This window comes from Catharus ustulatus, chromosome 6, assembly GCF_009819885.2.
Source record: "Catharus ustulatus isolate bCatUst1 chromosome 6, bCatUst1.pri.v2, whole genome shotgun sequence".
In the NCBI taxonomy this organism is placed as follows: domain Eukaryota; kingdom Metazoa; phylum Chordata; class Aves; order Passeriformes; family Turdidae; genus Catharus; species Catharus ustulatus.
Window position 1 is genome coordinate 11,449,108 of NC_046226.1, and position 17,776 is coordinate 11,466,883.

At 35.9% G+C, this 17,776-nt stretch overlaps 1 protein-coding gene across 2 annotated transcripts in view; it reads right to left on the minus strand.

Moving 5' to 3' along the window:
- PPP2R5C (protein phosphatase 2 regulatory subunit B'gamma) overlaps positions 1-17,776 on the minus strand; it is a 75,518-nt gene that overhangs the window by 23,793 nt on the left and 33,949 nt on the right. For both annotated transcript variants that reach the window (XM_033062204.2, XM_033062205.2), the window contains one exon: positions 3,395-3,594. In XM_033062204.2, the coding sequence (XP_032918095.1) occupies positions 3,395-3,594 (200 nt within the window). The remainder of the gene's footprint in view (positions 1-3,394; positions 3,595-17,776) is intronic.

The following is a 17,776-nucleotide window of genomic DNA, read 5'->3' on the forward strand; positions in this document are numbered from 1 at the left end:
CAAAAAAGGGAAAGAAAACAACCCGCATTTTTACAGGTTCAGGGGCTTTTCTGTAATGGCAGTCATGAACCCTGCTTTTCCTGTGGCCCATTTCATACAATATGAGAATATTTTCAAGCAAGTAGGCATCAGAGATACTACACATTTTCTCCTCCCTTCTGCTGAGCAGCCTGAGTGAAGCTTGATGTGAACAGCTCTGAAGAGGCACATAAACTCAAAGTCTGTGCCTTCTGTATTCATATAAAGAAAAACAACCTTATAGTTAATAGAGCAATAAGCAACACACTTCTATTCACAGCAATCCCTCTTATTCTGAGCAAAGATAGAAAACACCACAACCGCAATGCCCCCTCAAAAACAAAACAAAAAAACCCCCAAAAAAACCAAACAAAAAACCAACAAAACCTCAAGTTCACATGGGTATAACTGAGTATGTAGTTTTAATAATCCATGAAAAGTTGCACTGAAAGCCACTTCAATTGCTGAATAAAATTAGATCTGCTCCTATATATAGTTCCAATTTTAAAAAAGCAGTACTACCCCACGTACTAATGCAAAACTGAATATACTTGTAAAGCCCTGCTTTCTTCTAAAGCCAAGCTGAAAAAAAGGGATACATTATTTTCTAAGTGAGAATCTGCAATGGATGCTTTTCCTCACAAAACCCTAAATACATCATGTACATCTACAAAATTTACTCAGACATTTGCCTACACATTCTATAGTTTTGAGAAGAGGTACTTAACTATATTACACTTAGGAAATGCAACTTGTATAACAAGCAGTTAATAAAGCATTTCCTTTTTCATCACATCTTTGCTTAGAAATAGAAAATAAATTTGAAGGACATATCAGCTGGCTCTTTGATGAAGAAAGGGAAAATAGCCTTGAATCCACACTGAAAGTAGAACATTAAGTCCATTTTAGAAATTAATTTCTCATACCTTTTGAAAAAAAGACTTAGGCTTAACATTAAATTATTAGCTAAGCCACTAGATGAATATACAGCTTAAAGAAAAGATGATACTATAATTTAGTCCAGGATACTTAAATTAAAAAAAAAAAGAGGAAAAAAAAAGGTGGGGTGGATAGACATGACATGACATGAGCATTAAGACTATAAAGAATAAAGAAGAATGAAATTGTAAGGTAAATGTTTCTTTTGTCAGAGAGAAAAAATGTTTGAAGCTATGGAAAATGAAACATTTTATTTCTAATAAATAGATAACCAGTGAAATTCAGTGTTGTAAGTGACTGGCCTACTTAATAATTTAAGAACACCAAAGAGAACTTGGACACACATACACACATATATAGCAGGTACACATGTACATCTCAAACAAGTAACCTCCAAGCTGTGAAGTCTGGCAGAAGAGCATAGCAAAATCCCCATTCCCCTGCCAACTCTGCAAACTTTCCACACTGAGAACCATTCTCAAATGTGAGCATTTCTTGATCCTCATAACTTTATTGAAAATGCTATTCTTTACTAATATAATTGAGTGGTAGTAGCAGCACAGAACTTACCAATATTTCTTGAAAGAGTTTTAAAGTACATGAAGACATTACATTTATTTTTCTTAAAATCCTCACAATCAATTCAGATATATGTCTAGAATTAAGCAAATGTACTTGACAATCTACACATACATGCCTAAAGGGAAGAGCATAACACTACTGGAGAAAGAGTACAGTTCTTTCAACAAATGACCAAAGGGAAAAAAAACTATCTGAATTTAACCTCAAAATACCAGTCCAGGTGGCTTCACTGACAGTGTCTCTCACAGTGCTGCGTAAAACCCATGCAAGGAAACTTCACACCCTTCAGACCTTTGCATGCAAAAAGCATTTTAACTTCACCAAAAGAAGTTTTGAACACTGCACACTACCAGCAAAATACTGGCAACCAAGACAGCAACCAAATTCTGCTGCAAGATTTGTTCAACTGACCAAAGTGCAAACTTGGTTACTACTGGGTGCATCTGAAAGCAAAGAAAGTATACATTCTCCTTAGGCAAATGTACTCCAGCCATAACTGTTTGCTGGAGGAAGATAATGCAGGCACAGAAAGCACAAGCAATGAACTATGGGCTGCACAGAGCAAGTACCAATGTCTGACACTGGTATTCAAGAATTCATCCACTTTACCCAAATAAAGTCTCGACAAGTTTATTCTCTTTCATATCTCTGCTTTCAACAGTGCCAAGTACTCCAAAACAAGCAATCAAACAGAAAAAAAAAAAAACCCCAGAGATATAAATAAGTTATAAAAACATGGGAAAAGTCATGATCCCACATCTCCTCATTAACCATTCTCAATGCTGGAGCATGTTTGACATCCACAGTTTTGTGTAATCCTCATATACTCAGAAGTTCTCATGAAAATAACTTGTGTCTCAGTAAACACTTATGGTGGATTTAGATAACAATCTTCATCATAAACAACATCCTACATACTATAAATCCTTAGAATCTTTGAAGCAGTTTCAAGGTCTCTGCTTTGCAGAGGGCCACTAAATTTGACTAGGTTCACATTTATGTTAAAGAAGCACGGTTTTCTCAACCCACAGAAAATTCGCCCTAAGTTACAAAGCCTTGGGAAAAACCATCCTGTTGCACATAGCCAAGAGCTTCTTGTAGGCTTACTGGTCAGGAATTTCTGTTCTCAAGGTTTTGCAGACAACAGCTACAGACCTCAATCCAACTGCTACTCCAAGCCACTGGTGTCTGGTCACTACCACAATAAGAGTTGAAAGACTCTGCTGCAATTTTGTGGCCTCCTCCTCTGGAGAGGACTTACATATAACAGAAAAATAAGCTAAGTCTAGCTAGCCAGGATTTGGATAGTGAGTAAGGAGGGACAATGCAGGTCTGAATAGTTCACATAACTTGTTCCAGCAGAAACCTCATCTGCCATCCCGTGTACTTCATAATGAAGTCTGTCTCTCCTTCTCACCTCTGAACACAGAATAAAGTCAGTCTCTAGTACTGAACATCATTACAAGTGTCAAGCTTGCACAGGTGATCTTAATTCTAATCTTCCAATTTTTCAAAATTTCAGTTTTATAATTTACGTGTTTTCTAAACAGTTATACATGCGTATGTATGTATATATGTGTGTATTTAACTTCCCTTCCTATTTTTATAAATACAAGATTTTGTTTTTACCAACCTAAACCATCATCTAATTCTGCTTCATGTACGTGTCTCGTTTCTGTCTTACAAAAAAGAAAAATCAACACTGGCAATAAAATTTCAAGGCCCTGTTATTCTTTTGCAGATGTGCAAACATAGTTGGTCTTTTTTTAAGATTTCAGCAAAATTTCTTAAGATAAATTGATACAGCTGAAGAAGCAACATTGAACAATAAAGTTCTCACTGTTAAATCACTTACCATATGTACTACTTCAGGGTAAATAGGTTCCGTAATCACATTGCGATTGTGTGTGATATATTCTACCATTTCACTTAAAGCTGCTCGTTTTACTTCCTTCCACTTTAGGTCACTTAGTGGATCAGAAACAAAGTCAAAAAGTACACAACATTGTCGTAACTTCTGGATAAAAAGCTTTTCTTGATCCGCTGGAGGAACATCTGAAAAGTAAAAATAATTGTATAATGTTCAAATTATACTGTAGTGGAATCACTGCCCTCCCCATTTTCACTTTGCAAAACACAGGTATAGAAGAATTTAAGATTACAAGCAAACTTTCTAAATCTTCACACAACTTTTCAGGAATATCATATTCCAGAGTACGAGCCTCACTGAAATACTCTGTACATGTCAGGACCATTAAAAAAATTGCAACAGTGATGCATAACTTGCCCTTGCCAGAAACAGACACTGTGTGGAAAAAATATACACTTGAAAAAATGCCTGCAATGTTTTGCTCCCATGAGCCATTAAAATGACAGATATATGTGAGATTACAAATTATACACAGCAAAAACTTCCAGGATCAGGACTTAAGCATTTAGGAAACACTAGATAACTGGCCAGACATAAAGAGAGCAGTACCATGCTTTGACTGCAGCAAAAACTCACGTCCAATTAAAATGGTCACATGATTACAGCATGAAGCTTAAGACATGAAATGTGAACACACCAGAGACTCCCTGAGTTTATACCATAACACATTTTGTTTCTGCATAATGACTTTTTTACTGTTAGATATGAACTACTAAGGCAGCAATAGCATGTTAAAAAAATAGAACTAGATTGACTTTGTAAATAGTTCTGCAATTTACTTCCAATTCTTCTTCCAGTTGATGACTTTTTCCTTAAAATACCACAAAATGCTAGAATTTTCTTACACAAGCATCAAGATCTACTATCCAAGTACTTCAAGTGGTATTCCTGAGTATAAGCACATGTGTATGTAATCTAACTGAATGTGCAACTGATCTACAGTCCAGTTGTTTAAATACCAGTTGCTCTCCTTGTAAGTGCCTGAAAAACTTCCTATGATAACAAAGCTGAAATAGCTCCTCCCTCTAAGTTGCTTTCCAATGTATTTTTGATATAATAAACCTGAAAGGCTTATTTGCTTTAAAACAGCTGGCAATTTTTTTAAAGAGTGCCTAATTGCTCTGAAGCATAATTCCAGTGAGAAAACACTGTATAGTAATAGCTCTGAAGAACATACAGAGTAAGAATGTAGCCTTCATGAAAGAAACCACAAGCAGTAAGACTTTGGTGTCACCAAGACACCTGAGACAGTGCAGATTTCTAGAAGAAAGAAGGTGCTAGGTAACAGGTGTCCCTGTGCAGAGCAACAACTTCCTGACAAAATTTCTGTCCAGTGTTGCGAACCAAGCCACAAAAATTTTGTATCTGAATACCCATGCTTTTGTTTATTTGAATTAAAATCTACAGTAATGAATAATTTCTCCTGAGAAAATATTTAAAAAGTTAATTAATTAATTAATTAATAAGTTTGCATACTGACAGCCAGACAAATTTATGACCTGAACGTAGAAAGCCTCAGACATACAAAGTGGTTGGAGTGGTTACCTTTCCCCAATTAACTGTGAAATGGAAAGTGGTTCAACCTGAAGCATAACAACAGTTACGCTTAGGGATACTGTGCTATGAATGTACACTCCACAAAATCCAAAGCCTAAATACAGACTATAATTATAGAAGTAATGGACATACAATTACAGTGATTACAGTACATTAACCTTAAAAGAGGAAGCATTAAAGATGTAATTATCACTAACAGTGAAAGTTAGACTGACAACTAAGAAGGTCAAGGAACACCCTCAGCTAGGCAGCCACCTACCTTGCCATTTATTCTGAGGTGGCTTAACTATTTTAAGTACCTCAATCATCCTCATTATTTGAGAGATTTTCTTTATTCAGACTGGGAACCACACATACTTGTCATGAACTGTGTTTTGTTTATTTGGGTGAGACATAACCCCCTCCATCAGGATTGTTCATCCACAGCTTTCAAGTGTCTGGACCTCACATCTCTTCTAGCACTTTGTCTGGAGTAGTTGCCTTGAGACCAGGATCATCCCTACTTTTAAGTTTTGAAAGGATGTTTTCAGCATGACACCAAGTAGAAGTGGTTAAGAAGATGACTTAAACAGCCCGTAATTTTTGTGCAGACCATGTGTGCACACCTGCAGAGCAACTCTGAGACACCCAACAAGTCACTTATCCTCAGACATTTGCTAGTGACTATCTGGTTATATTCTTTCAGTTAACTGCATGCCGATTTCCAAATCACCTTCCAGTTCAATTAAGCGATAACCCCTCACCTCCATTTGCTTAATTAGATGGCATATTTGAAGAGAAAGCCATTAGGGAAAAAAATTCCTTACTTGTGCAACTCTGGTGTTCCATTCCCCAATGACTGTGGGAAGGCCACAATTATTCAGAAGCTACTCCTTAAAATTACACCAGAACTGATACTTGAGTTATTCACTGAGTAACGTTTTTTTTTAAAAAAAAGCAAAACCAAAACCAAACATCATCACTCCCAGTCAAACCAAACCAAAACTCCATATATTCTGCTCCCCTTCCCCAACTGGTAGCAACGATTTATGTAATTTTCACAGGACTTGCTTCTAAACAGTAGCAATGGAATAACCTTTTTTATTCACTCCAAACACTTATCCCTGTCAGTACTCATACCTTAAATAAGTATTATTTTTGCTCTTCCACTGGAGCGCAGTTTGTTGTCATCCCAAAGAAGGTCAGTCTTATATTTGGATTGAATGTACATCAGTTCCTGACACAGCTTTACAGAAACCTGTTGTGGCATATTTTATGCCTAAGCCTGCATCCTACTGTTCTTTTTGTAAGAGAAAAAGATACACTGGAAAAAGTATCAAAAGATGGTAGGTATTATGAAAACAAGGTATGTTTCTGGGACAGAAGGATCAGCTTTTTGTCTTGTTTGGGTTGTTCAGAGTTTTTTTTCCTTACAATCACAGGATCAAGTTATACAACCTACAGATATGCAAGCTCTGCCCCTTCTGTTTTAACAGCATCAATACAGAAACAGCTATTCAGTACAAAATTTTCAGCATCATCTTAACCTGTGGCCTTGCCAGACTTTTTTGTATACTGATGAGTATAAAATAAGCTACTTTCCACTTTATAACTGATACTAGCTGTGCTTTTATTAGCAGATTAACTAGACCATTATCTCACTCTGAAAGGCAGCACTTCCAGCCCATATTTCCCTTTGAAACAGGTAAGATCAGAGATACTCAGCTACCAAGTGCCTTAGCAGAACACAAATAATTGGCTGGAAAAGCTTAAATTCGAATACTGAACTCTGTATGGAAACAGATTCTATGGAAGCTTCAGGCATGTCTTCAGCAACTCCTACTGTGTGAGTTCACTGCAAACAGATTTCACACTGGCAGCTGTCCTCAACCTCGTGTGCTTCTCAGCCAGGATGTGGCACTGGTTTGCACCCAGTAGCTACCACCCCCACCTTTTCTTTTGCAATGTATAGACCAGCTAAAGAACTAAAACACATGAACATTCTAACAAATCAAGAAGTCTTCACATTACAACAAATTTTTCCTGTTTTTAAAGAAAATTAGCTGAAGTAAAACCAGAAAACACTGAAGTTCATATTTTCAGTGCCTGAGCTTATGTTAAGTATTCTATGACACACAAATATTTTTGCCATGTAGGACTGTAGGGATCTTACAGTTTTCTCAATTACATTTTTTATGTTCCTTTAAATCTTAGTTATATTTTTAGTTTTGTGTTGTAATTGTGACATCACTGGCACTGATGATAGATTCATCTCCTACCTTTTTCACTCAAGCCCATTTTTCTGTGACAACAGTGTAATGTAATAGTTGTTGAACGGAGGACAAAAGGCAAGGCAGGGTAAGTGGGTGACCCAGAGATGTCACATAAAACAGCTGATTTCTAGTACAGATTGGAACTGAGACAAGGTTGAATTTCAAGTTTTAGGTCATATTCTGACTCAAAGAGCTGATGCAATTCCTACCACAAAACGCAATTTGTGGCCAGTAAAACTCATTGTGTTACAACATTTTAAAAGCAGAAAACAACAGATATGGTTAACAATTTGCAATATATACATTCAGAAGACAAGATTAATCTCAGTTGTGTGAATATTTTTTTTACTCATATATAAAAGCTTAACAGAGGTACCAGATTTGGTTGGCTGACAGGTCTCTATTTAATTGAAAGAAAAGTAGCTCATTTTTCTTTAAAACCCACACCTACCAATCACACAGTAAATTAAGATCCTCTAATTTTATATGGGCAGCTAGATTTTTTTTCATACAAAGATACAAAGAAGTTTAAGTCAGAAAATATCACCACACAAAGGGGAAGAAGCATGTGCAAAAACAAGGTCATAGAAAAGTAAGTCAAACTAAAAATCATATGCTGAAAGTAACTGTTTTTTAATACACTGGTGTAAAAATCAAAACATGTAGGATGACTCCTGCTTGCAAGTAGCCAAAACATCTCATGAAACATGTCAGCAACCCTAATGAAGGACTAGAATTGTTAATAATTTGGAAAAACAACATTTAATTGTCAAGTAGGATGCTACCCAGAGGATATCCCTAAAGTTATTGCTCATATGGTCCCTTCTGCTGGTCAAAAGTATTGGTGCATTTTCAATTTGATGCTCATCGGCAAAAAAGCAGCATCAAAGCTTTATTGAAGCTTTGTAAGATGCCCTATATAGTTGTACTTCAACAAGAGGAGTCTAGTATCTTGCAGTGTTCTCTTGAAACACTTCAGTTGACAATACCACAGCAGCATTTTTCAAAGAATAAAGAGTTCAGTACCTGAAGTAAGAGAAATGGAAATTGCCAGACACAAAGGCAGAGGAACCACACAGTATGGAAAGGAGAACATCATCTGTCAAAACACGGGTTTACCAGAACTAATACTTTTTCCCAAAACTAGTGATCAAGTCCTCAAAAATGAGAAGAATTAGAACAAAAATAGAAAGAATATTACAAATGCTGAACTAACATGCAATAAAATTCCATTTGAAACATTTACCTTATTTTGAAATTGTTTAATTACCATCCTAATTCAAAGCAAGAAACACTATACTGGAATGACTTTTATTGCATTTCTATTATGTGACCAACTTTTTATAGTTTTCAGTGATTTTATTGAAATCATGATGACAATAACACTAATTAAGGATGACAGTCTACCATTAACAGAATTCTATCATAACACATAATATTGGAAATAACTGGAAGTGGGTGGCACACGGAAGAAAGCTCCCAATTCATGCATGGACAAATTTAATTGAAGCTATTTCTTTTAGCAGCATATAAAAATAAACTAAAGGAATACAAGAAAGTACTAAAATTATACACAATACATTTAATACTATAACTAGCAACTCCAGGAGTGGGAGTTTGGCTGCAGATAACTCAAAGTAGGCAAGTTGTTGTATGGATACACTGCACTAACAAATACAGAGAAAATACTGCTGTTTATATTGTTTTATTTATTGATCCTGCAGAAACATTTCTCTGCCAAAAGAAATGTTTAGAACAAGAAAAATGACCACGGTGACCAAAAAGTCACAGGAACACTCACGGAAAAACAGAGTGCTAGTACTAAGCTCAAGAGAGCACCACATATAAACATTTTAAGTGGCACAGAAGAGGAATAAACTTCCGTTCTTTATCTCACTATTGAAGATAAAGGGATGCACATGCCAGTGTTGTAAAGTGTCATCAACAATACAGGCTTACTCTAAAAGAACTGAGTTGTAAGTTTATAAGGTCCTTCTCCAACTACCATGTATGAGACCTGTAAACATTCCTGGTTTTTTTGGGTTTTTTTAAAATACTTTAAACATCTCCCATCAGAAAGAGGACACTGAAGTGCAGATAGGCTTTGTCTCAGGTACAACAAGCTCAAAACTCCCAAACAACTCTTGATTAGTAATTAAAAATGTTTTACAGGTACTTGGAGCTTCCATAATGATTACAAGAAAACACTTAACTACTCCAGCCAGCTATTATCAAAGTAAAGCTGTTTTGTTCAAGGCCAGCTAGAAGGTGAGCTGAGGAGAGTAGGTGGGTGCACAAGGGCAATTTCCAGTCTCAGACAGTACTTGGAGAGTGAACTGAGACTTCCGAAGTGTATCTTTCATCTTCATCAGCTGCTCTGATGAAGCCCCATGATGTTCAGCACCTGTGCAGGTACTCCAGAGACACGGGATTGAGAACCAGCTGCTAATGTCCACTCCTCTGCATTCAAGGAATTGAGCTGTTGCCAGAAATACCTTTTGGCTGCTCTTCAGATAACAGAAAATTTTAACCAGCAAAAACCCTGCCTTATGTTTCTCTGTATTTGAAGAAATTATGCTGTTCCTATCTGCCACTGTTTCACATTTTCACCTGAAAAGCTGACACCCAAAATGTGATAGACATACAAAATATTACTTCCCTAATACTGACAGAAAATAATGTTTAAAAACAATATTTAAAATTATAAACATGTGGTACATTTTCTACATAAAATTCCAAAGCAAGTGCCTTTTATTTAATTTTCAAGTAGTTCAATTTTTGAACACTCAGGTACTCCATCTTATTTAAAGATGTCTTCTTTCCATGAAACAAATTCCATTTAGTAATAAGCATTCAAACTTGACATTTTTATAAAGCAACAGCACCGATATTGTTTCTATGCCAATCTGCAGCCTGGATCAAGACGTAACTCCACACAATAAAAAAGTTATTTCACCTATGACAGCTTGTGTATGAAAATAGTCCTAATCATGTGTCCAGCTTCAGGGTCCCTGACACAGGAAGGACAGGGACCTGCTGGAGTGATTCCAGACAAGGATGATGAAGATGCTCATAGGGCTGGAGCACCTCCTGTGTGAACACAGGCTGTGGGAGTTGGGGTTCTGCATACAAGAGTAGTCTGGGGAGACCTTACAGCACCTTCCAGTAAGTAAAGGGGCTACAAGGGAGCTGGAGAGGGACTTTTTACAAGGAATGGGAATAAGACAAGGAGTAATGGCTTTAAACTGACAGAGGGCAGGTTTAGTGTAGACATTAGGAAGAAATTTTTGCTGTGAGGGCAGTGAGACACTGGAACAGGTTGTACTGAGAATGTCCATCCCTGCAAGTGTTCAAGGCCAGGTTAGATAGGGGTCTGAGCAACCCAGTCTAGTGGAAGGTGTCCCAGCCCATGGCAGGGGGGCTGGAACTGATAGTTCTTTAAGGTCCCTTCCAATCTAAACCATTTTATGACATGATTCTGTGATACAGAAGTGCGGAGGGGAAGGCAAGAGCAACATGTTGGAATTCATTCAGGTACATAGCATTGAAGATTTTTGATTTCTAAATAAAGAAATCCCGTGGCTAAATTTTCATTCAAAAGAGTGGCTTTTCATTTGATTGAGGCTTATAAAGTAATATATTTTTCCATGTAATGAAAAAAAAAAGACTGCTAGAATCAAATGAGCTATTACCAGACTAATTAAACAGTAATTGAAAAAAGAAAGAGAGAGAGAAAAAAAAGGACAATGCCTCAAGAATCCTACACTTTAAAAGAGCCTGAAAGGAATGGGAAGCACGTTTTGTTAGTCCCAAAGTGAGGTTCAAAGCAGGTGCTTTACAACACTAATCCCCTCTGCAATCTCCAGCCATTGGGGAATCCATCACTGGTAGCAGCTATCTCCCAAAACAGATTACACCGTGGTTTTGAGGATAGAGGAACCAAGTAATGACATTTAACTGTCAAAGATTTAAGATGGGAGATTTTAAGGACTGATTAGTAATGAAATAGGAAAAAAGGTCTGCTGTCATTTTAAAGTATTTGGCATAATTTTTACATACTAAACAACCTGAGGCACTGAAACTACTGCCAGTAACTTTATTCCAGGTGTATATCATAAGTCTAAGGATGATTAGAGTAGACAACAGTGAATGATATGCACAACAAATTACCTAATGATTTTTCAAAAGTAGAGCAATACCATTCTGAAGCTCTTGCTTCACAAGGTGTTTTATCAGAAGTCAACGGTTTTATTAGAAACCATGTGAGAATTTAAAAAACCTTAAGAGGATATTTGTAATCATAGTTAAGAAAAACAAGGATTTTTACACTATATTAAAACATTTAAAAACAGAAAGTGAAAAGTAAAAGTGGTAACTGCATAAATATTTTAAAGGCAATGTAGCATAAAAAGGAAAATAGGAATGATTATACAGGAAATGACATGTGAAACAAACCGAAATGGGCTTGAGCTAATGAAATGGAAATTCCACCTGAAAATTAGGGAGAAAAATGGCAAGGAGGATAATCAAATAGACAATGGAAGAAAAAAAAGTGTCTTAACAGGGAAAGAGAGAAACCAGACAATGAACTCTCAGTAAAGCTTTCTGGCACACATACAGTTAATATAAAACCAAATCTCACTTTTGAACACAAAGCACTCAGAGAAAACCCCTCAATTTCATAGCCTCTAGAGTGTGCTTGAATCTACTCTCAAGTTTTCAACACCTTCATGTTTCTCAACATTTTCTAATGTGTTTGAAAACTTTAGAATTGTTTTAAAATATATGTAACAGTCTCTCAGAGAAAATGAAACACTATTGTTGTGAGGCCAGACCTCAATTATGCTCTGTAACACAACTGATTTGTATGGTGCAACTCAGAAAATTCGTATTAAGTAAATTGAATAAACACATAAACCTGAATAAACTCTGCCACTCTGAACACTTGGATAAATAAGTATCAGGTAATCAAGTCTAACCATCTGCTATAAGCAAATGCACTGTTTCCTTAAACACACCCAAACTCCACACACCAAACCCTAATTCTAGTCAGATACTGCTCTGAGTAACTTGTCAATCAATAATACCTGTCACACATCCATGATAAATACAACACAAAGAACACTCAACTGCCAAAATGTAAAATAACTCGGTTCCTTCTCCAGAGTCTATCAGACTGCCTCCCCCTCTCCTCACTCGCTGTACATTTGCTAAACCTGGGGGCTGCTGCTTGCTGTTGGATGCTTCTGAATGCCAAAATTGGTGAATTTAATGATGACACTTAGAATAATCATTAACAGGTATCACAAGCTGGGTCTTGTGTAGGCTTAGAAATAGATGACACAATAAATTACAAAGCAGGAAGAAAAGCTCCCCCACCTTTTCTGTGATCAAACTGATGTGTTTCACACTCCAATGCAACCTAAAGCATATGCCCAGTCCCTATGCAGGAACTCTGGTTAATTATAAGCACATCCTTCCTTGTCTGAAGCAAACATTTATTTTGAAATTAACAAAAATTTACATAAACCTTCCTTGAGGACAACCTTGATTTAGATTTCTAAATTCTCCTTTCTATTTAAAATTAGAAATAGAAAGGGTAAGTCTTTTTTCATAGAAAGAGCTTAAACAGCACCGGTCACACTGAGCTTGAGAGGTAAACTAAGGTCCTGAATGGCTGATCAACATCTAAATAATCTCAAACTGTCACACATCATTACAATATTTGCAGAAGTGTTTTCACCAAAGTCAACAGGGCTTTTGTGGTTTTCTTGAGAGCAGTTTCTTAATAGACTTCAGTAGACTGCAAGCCTATCTCTAGTATGGGTTTTTTGGTATGTATTTGGGGTTTTTTGGGGGGAGGGGTGTTTGGTAGGGTTTTTGCTTGTTTGGTTTGGGTTTTTTCTTGTTTGATTGTTTGAGTTTGTTTGGTGGTTTTTTTAAGGTTTGTTTTTTTATATCCACTAAGAAAAAACTCCAATTCAGTGCATAATTTTTAACAACTCTTTCTTAGTCCCACATCCTGTGAAGCTTCACTGCCTTGTATGAAGAGATATAGGCAAAAGAAATGATCAAGCAGCACAGAAGAAATAATTTGGTAAGAAAATAAAGAAATATATTTAGAATTAGGTTAGTAAATTGCTTTGCAGTCAACACTGGCCATGTTCAAAGGCTAAGAGTAATTATGAGCAGTTCTCTGTTAGGAAATAAAAATTACTTTCCAGCAATGAAAATTTTGATTCAAATAAAGTAGAAAGCCAACTATGTCCATTTAAAAATACATAGTTTCAACATCTAAGAAGATTAAAGACAATACACCTGCATGTTTGTCAGGAATTAAGTGCACAGTGATTTCCCATTTAACCCAAAAATTATTCCTGCACAATCCAACATTATTTTCCTCATTATCACATTTGTCTGAAAACATACACGTCTTCAGTCTCCAGTCAAACTAATCTCCAGTGTCACAAAGGAGTTCTAGTAGGAACTGAAAATGTACCTATAGCAATAGTGTCCCTATTGCTTAGCTGCCAAAACAGCTGATGATGGTAATTTCCACCCCTCACACAGGAGAAAGAGCAGTATGGAATACATTTAAATTGGAGCCTCCAATAATCTGTAAATTTACAGGGCACAAACAAGTTGATTTGCTATAAATCCAATAGCTAATACAATAGCTAATAGCTTCCCTACCACATGTCAGAAGTTCTGGACATATTGAGACATCTCACTCCCAGCATGTTTTCCAAAATATTCATTATTCTATTTACATTTTCCCTTTTTAACAGAAGTTTAATGTGCAATGACAGCAAATTGTTCTAATTTAATCCTTTTAACTACAAGCTTTGGAATGGTTTATTCCTTAAGATACATTAATGATTACTGAGTTCCAGCAATATGAAGCGAGAAAAGTTATGCAATGAAGTATACACTCAAAATTTTGCTTTTGAGGATGTATACTATTCTGATTCAAAAGCCATAAAAATCTAAATTTTGTACTGGGACAAGAATAACTCAGTTTTTATAGCATGTAAACAACTTTAAGATAGTCCTCAAAAAACCCCTATACATCACTTTTTGGATTTTAAGACAGTTCATATGGAAGATTAGATACATCAGGAGCAAAAAGTATAAAAACATTCTGGGAATATGTTAGAAGAAAGATTCTTGTGTTATGACTAGCCTGTTTGGAAAATTTTTTTGAACAAAAGCTTATTACACCCAAAGAACACACACCACATTTGTTTTTTGTAGGTTTTGATAATTTTGTTCATGTTTTCTTTCCAATACGACATGAATGAATGCAGGACACATTTGAAACATCACTGACACTGTTATACATTCACTTTAAATATAAAAGTAATAACGGAATTTGCCTCTAGAGCTGTGTGAAGGTACACAGCTGGTAGATTTAATCCAAAAAGTAAACTTAAAAGTTTCTAGAAAAAACTTTAAAATGAAAAAGTGTTTCAAATTGGCAGGTTTCTACAAATTAGAAAAGTCCTAAATGAATAATTTTTAAAATTAATTGCTAAATTTTACATTGAATGTACAATTTTTTCTTTGTGCAATTTACAAAAAAAATATTCACTTCATAAAATTCAGATCGTTATCAGTAACAAGAACAATTATGAGAATTTACACAAAACTTGAAAATTGACACCAAACTGTCACTTCCATTGCCGACAACAATGCAGTCAGATTCCACCCCTAAGTTTAACTACAGTTTTATGAAAGAAAACTTAATTGGCAAGTTATAGCAGAAATGGTGCCACATGATTTGTATGTGTATTAAGTGGAAGTGATTAAAGGATGTGCGGATGTGGCTTTAAAACACCATTTATCTCAGTTGTATCACTTGAGACCGGATGGTGCACACAGAGGGCAGGCACTGGCTCCATGAGGTTGCTGAGACTGTTTTCACCTGTATGAGGTGTCCACCTCCAGCAGGAAGGTTACAGCATAAAAGCAACCTCCCCCAGATGAACATTTTGTCTGCATATGATGCAAATAACCCTGTATGTATTAAATATTGCTGGTTTACAGTGCAGTTTCAGTAGCTAACTATTTGATAGCACATGGAATTAATCAGCTAATTTTAGAACAGTCTAAATTCATTGTTAGAAGCTTCAAACAGAAACGGAAATAATTTCCACAGAAACAGACGATACTTAATTTTTACCTTAAAATTTATTTCACAGCAACCATCACAAAACAGTATGAATAAAAATTTGAGGGCATCCATTTTTGCTTCCTTGAAAGGGCATACATGTTAGTCCATGAGTCAGTAAAAGTAATGTAAAAATTCCAGCTGACTACCTTCCTACAATTTCATGGTATTTTTAGCTCAACAAAAAGTCCCCTCTAGAGACATTTTACAGTCATGCCCTCAGATATTTTACATGCAGTGTGAACACTTAACATCCTCATTGTTTCCAGAAGAACCTGTACATACACTCCTCATATTGGCAAGGGGTCTATACAAAAGTGAAAAGAACCCAACAAAGTCAAGAAAGGGGGAGTGACAGAGAACAGAGAGTAAAAGCAGCAGCCAGGTAAAATACCTTCTACGATAGAAAGTGATCCATGGTAAATGGAGAGTTAATAAGTGTGCCACCATGTTAAAGGCAGCAGGAATAATAACTAAGCAATGTCCTTTACATCTGCTTTTGGTCAAATACTGAAAATACTCCCTACGAGTTTCTTTGGTAGATGCATTTAAAAAACATCAGTCTATGTCTGGCAATGTCTGGATGTCCTTCCAAAGGATCTAGCAAAACAGTACAAGAAGTAATACCACAGTGTCATTTGTACCAGTATCAGTCCTTTGGTAATTCAGGTGATTATCTAATACTAACAGATGAAAATTTTCATAATTTGATATATACAAGAGGCCTAGGTTCATTAAGAATAGAACTGCTGCTTGTCCTTGAGGAAGACAGCCTCACTTCTCCTTTTTGAGGCAACACTTTTAGAAAGGAATAGTGAATGGGTTTCAAAGCTAACAATTAAGTGTACAAGTCATTAAACAATATTAAAGAGCAGCAGTGGCTCAGCATTTTCTAGGAGAAATTGAAAACTTTTGGCAAGATGGATGAGTATGAGCTCCAGGAGTCAGGCCATGTACTAATGGAGTCCAGGTGGCTTGGTAGAAACATAACAGCCCAAACACAAGGTTGATACCTGTTCTCATCCCATTAGGTTACCAAATTATAATTGGCTAATGGGGGAGAAAAGGATTTTCATCTCCTTTAAATCTCAACTGAGGTTTATCCATTAGATCAAAACCCAGTAACAACTATGACCCACAAGCAGGAGAGAAGGTAATACATGCTGACCATGGGAAATTTCGTTTATTGGACTGGCAGAGCTAAAAAAAGTTTTTAAGGTCTTTTGTATGGAAATATTTCCACAAAGGTACAAACAAGCCTTCCATTTTAAAATTTAAATTTACTCAGAGCATGGAAAGAACTCATCATTACTGTGGATCTCAGAGGAAAATTAAGATGTCACCTCTATGTACTTTTCTTCCCAGGAAGACACTGCTCACTTCTCACAAGGAGTGACTGTATCTTAAATGTTTACTGAATTTAAACGAGCTAAAGAATTAAAGACAATTCAGATTTAACTAAACATACATGCTCAGACCGATTAGGTTCACCATCCTTAAAATACCTACTTATGTGGAAGGTGCAAGATGCACACAAAGGTGAAGATTATAGTTATACAGAAAATACAGAAGGAATAAACCAGATTCATTTTCTGCTGCAGAATATACTAAGAGGAAAAAAACTATCATGAAAGATGACTTTGAGATTTTTAGGTATGTTTTTATAATCAGAATAGGCTAGTTTCAGAGTTTCATAAAATATTAATACCCTCAAAAAGGCAAACTCAGCACATGTAAAGGAAATTATGCTTGAAATGTATCAAGTTCTGGGAAAGTATTAGAAAGTTGGTAAGTGACAATAATATTGGAATTTTTATATTTTTAATATAATGTTGTTATAATGCAGTAAGATTACTACAAACATGTTGTAAGGATGTGATAGAAATGACACTGTTCAACATTTTTATAAACACCACAGAAGATGAATAGCAAGGTCACACAGTTTGTTAAAAGCTGTACTCATTGTCAATTCAAACTTGTCAAAAAAGGCTAGAGAAAAATCTCACAGTACTGAGCAAATTAATTCAATCTATTAGATCTTACCAAAAGCTGATAAATGTAAAGAAATGTGGGTGAAATAGCTGCCTGTGTACATTTATTAATTCTACCTTACTCAGAAGGTAAGGTATGGACTGCTGCTGAGCTTCTAACCGAAGATTTTGAAATGAATAAAACATCCTTTTAGCATGCCAATGTTTTTAATACTGCATGCAGTTCCATTAACAGTTTGCTAAAACATGGTAAGAATAATTTAAAATACCATTAACATAAAAATGGAGAGTTAACAGAAGCAAAGGTATTACTAAAAGGCATGCTAGGACCAAGTAT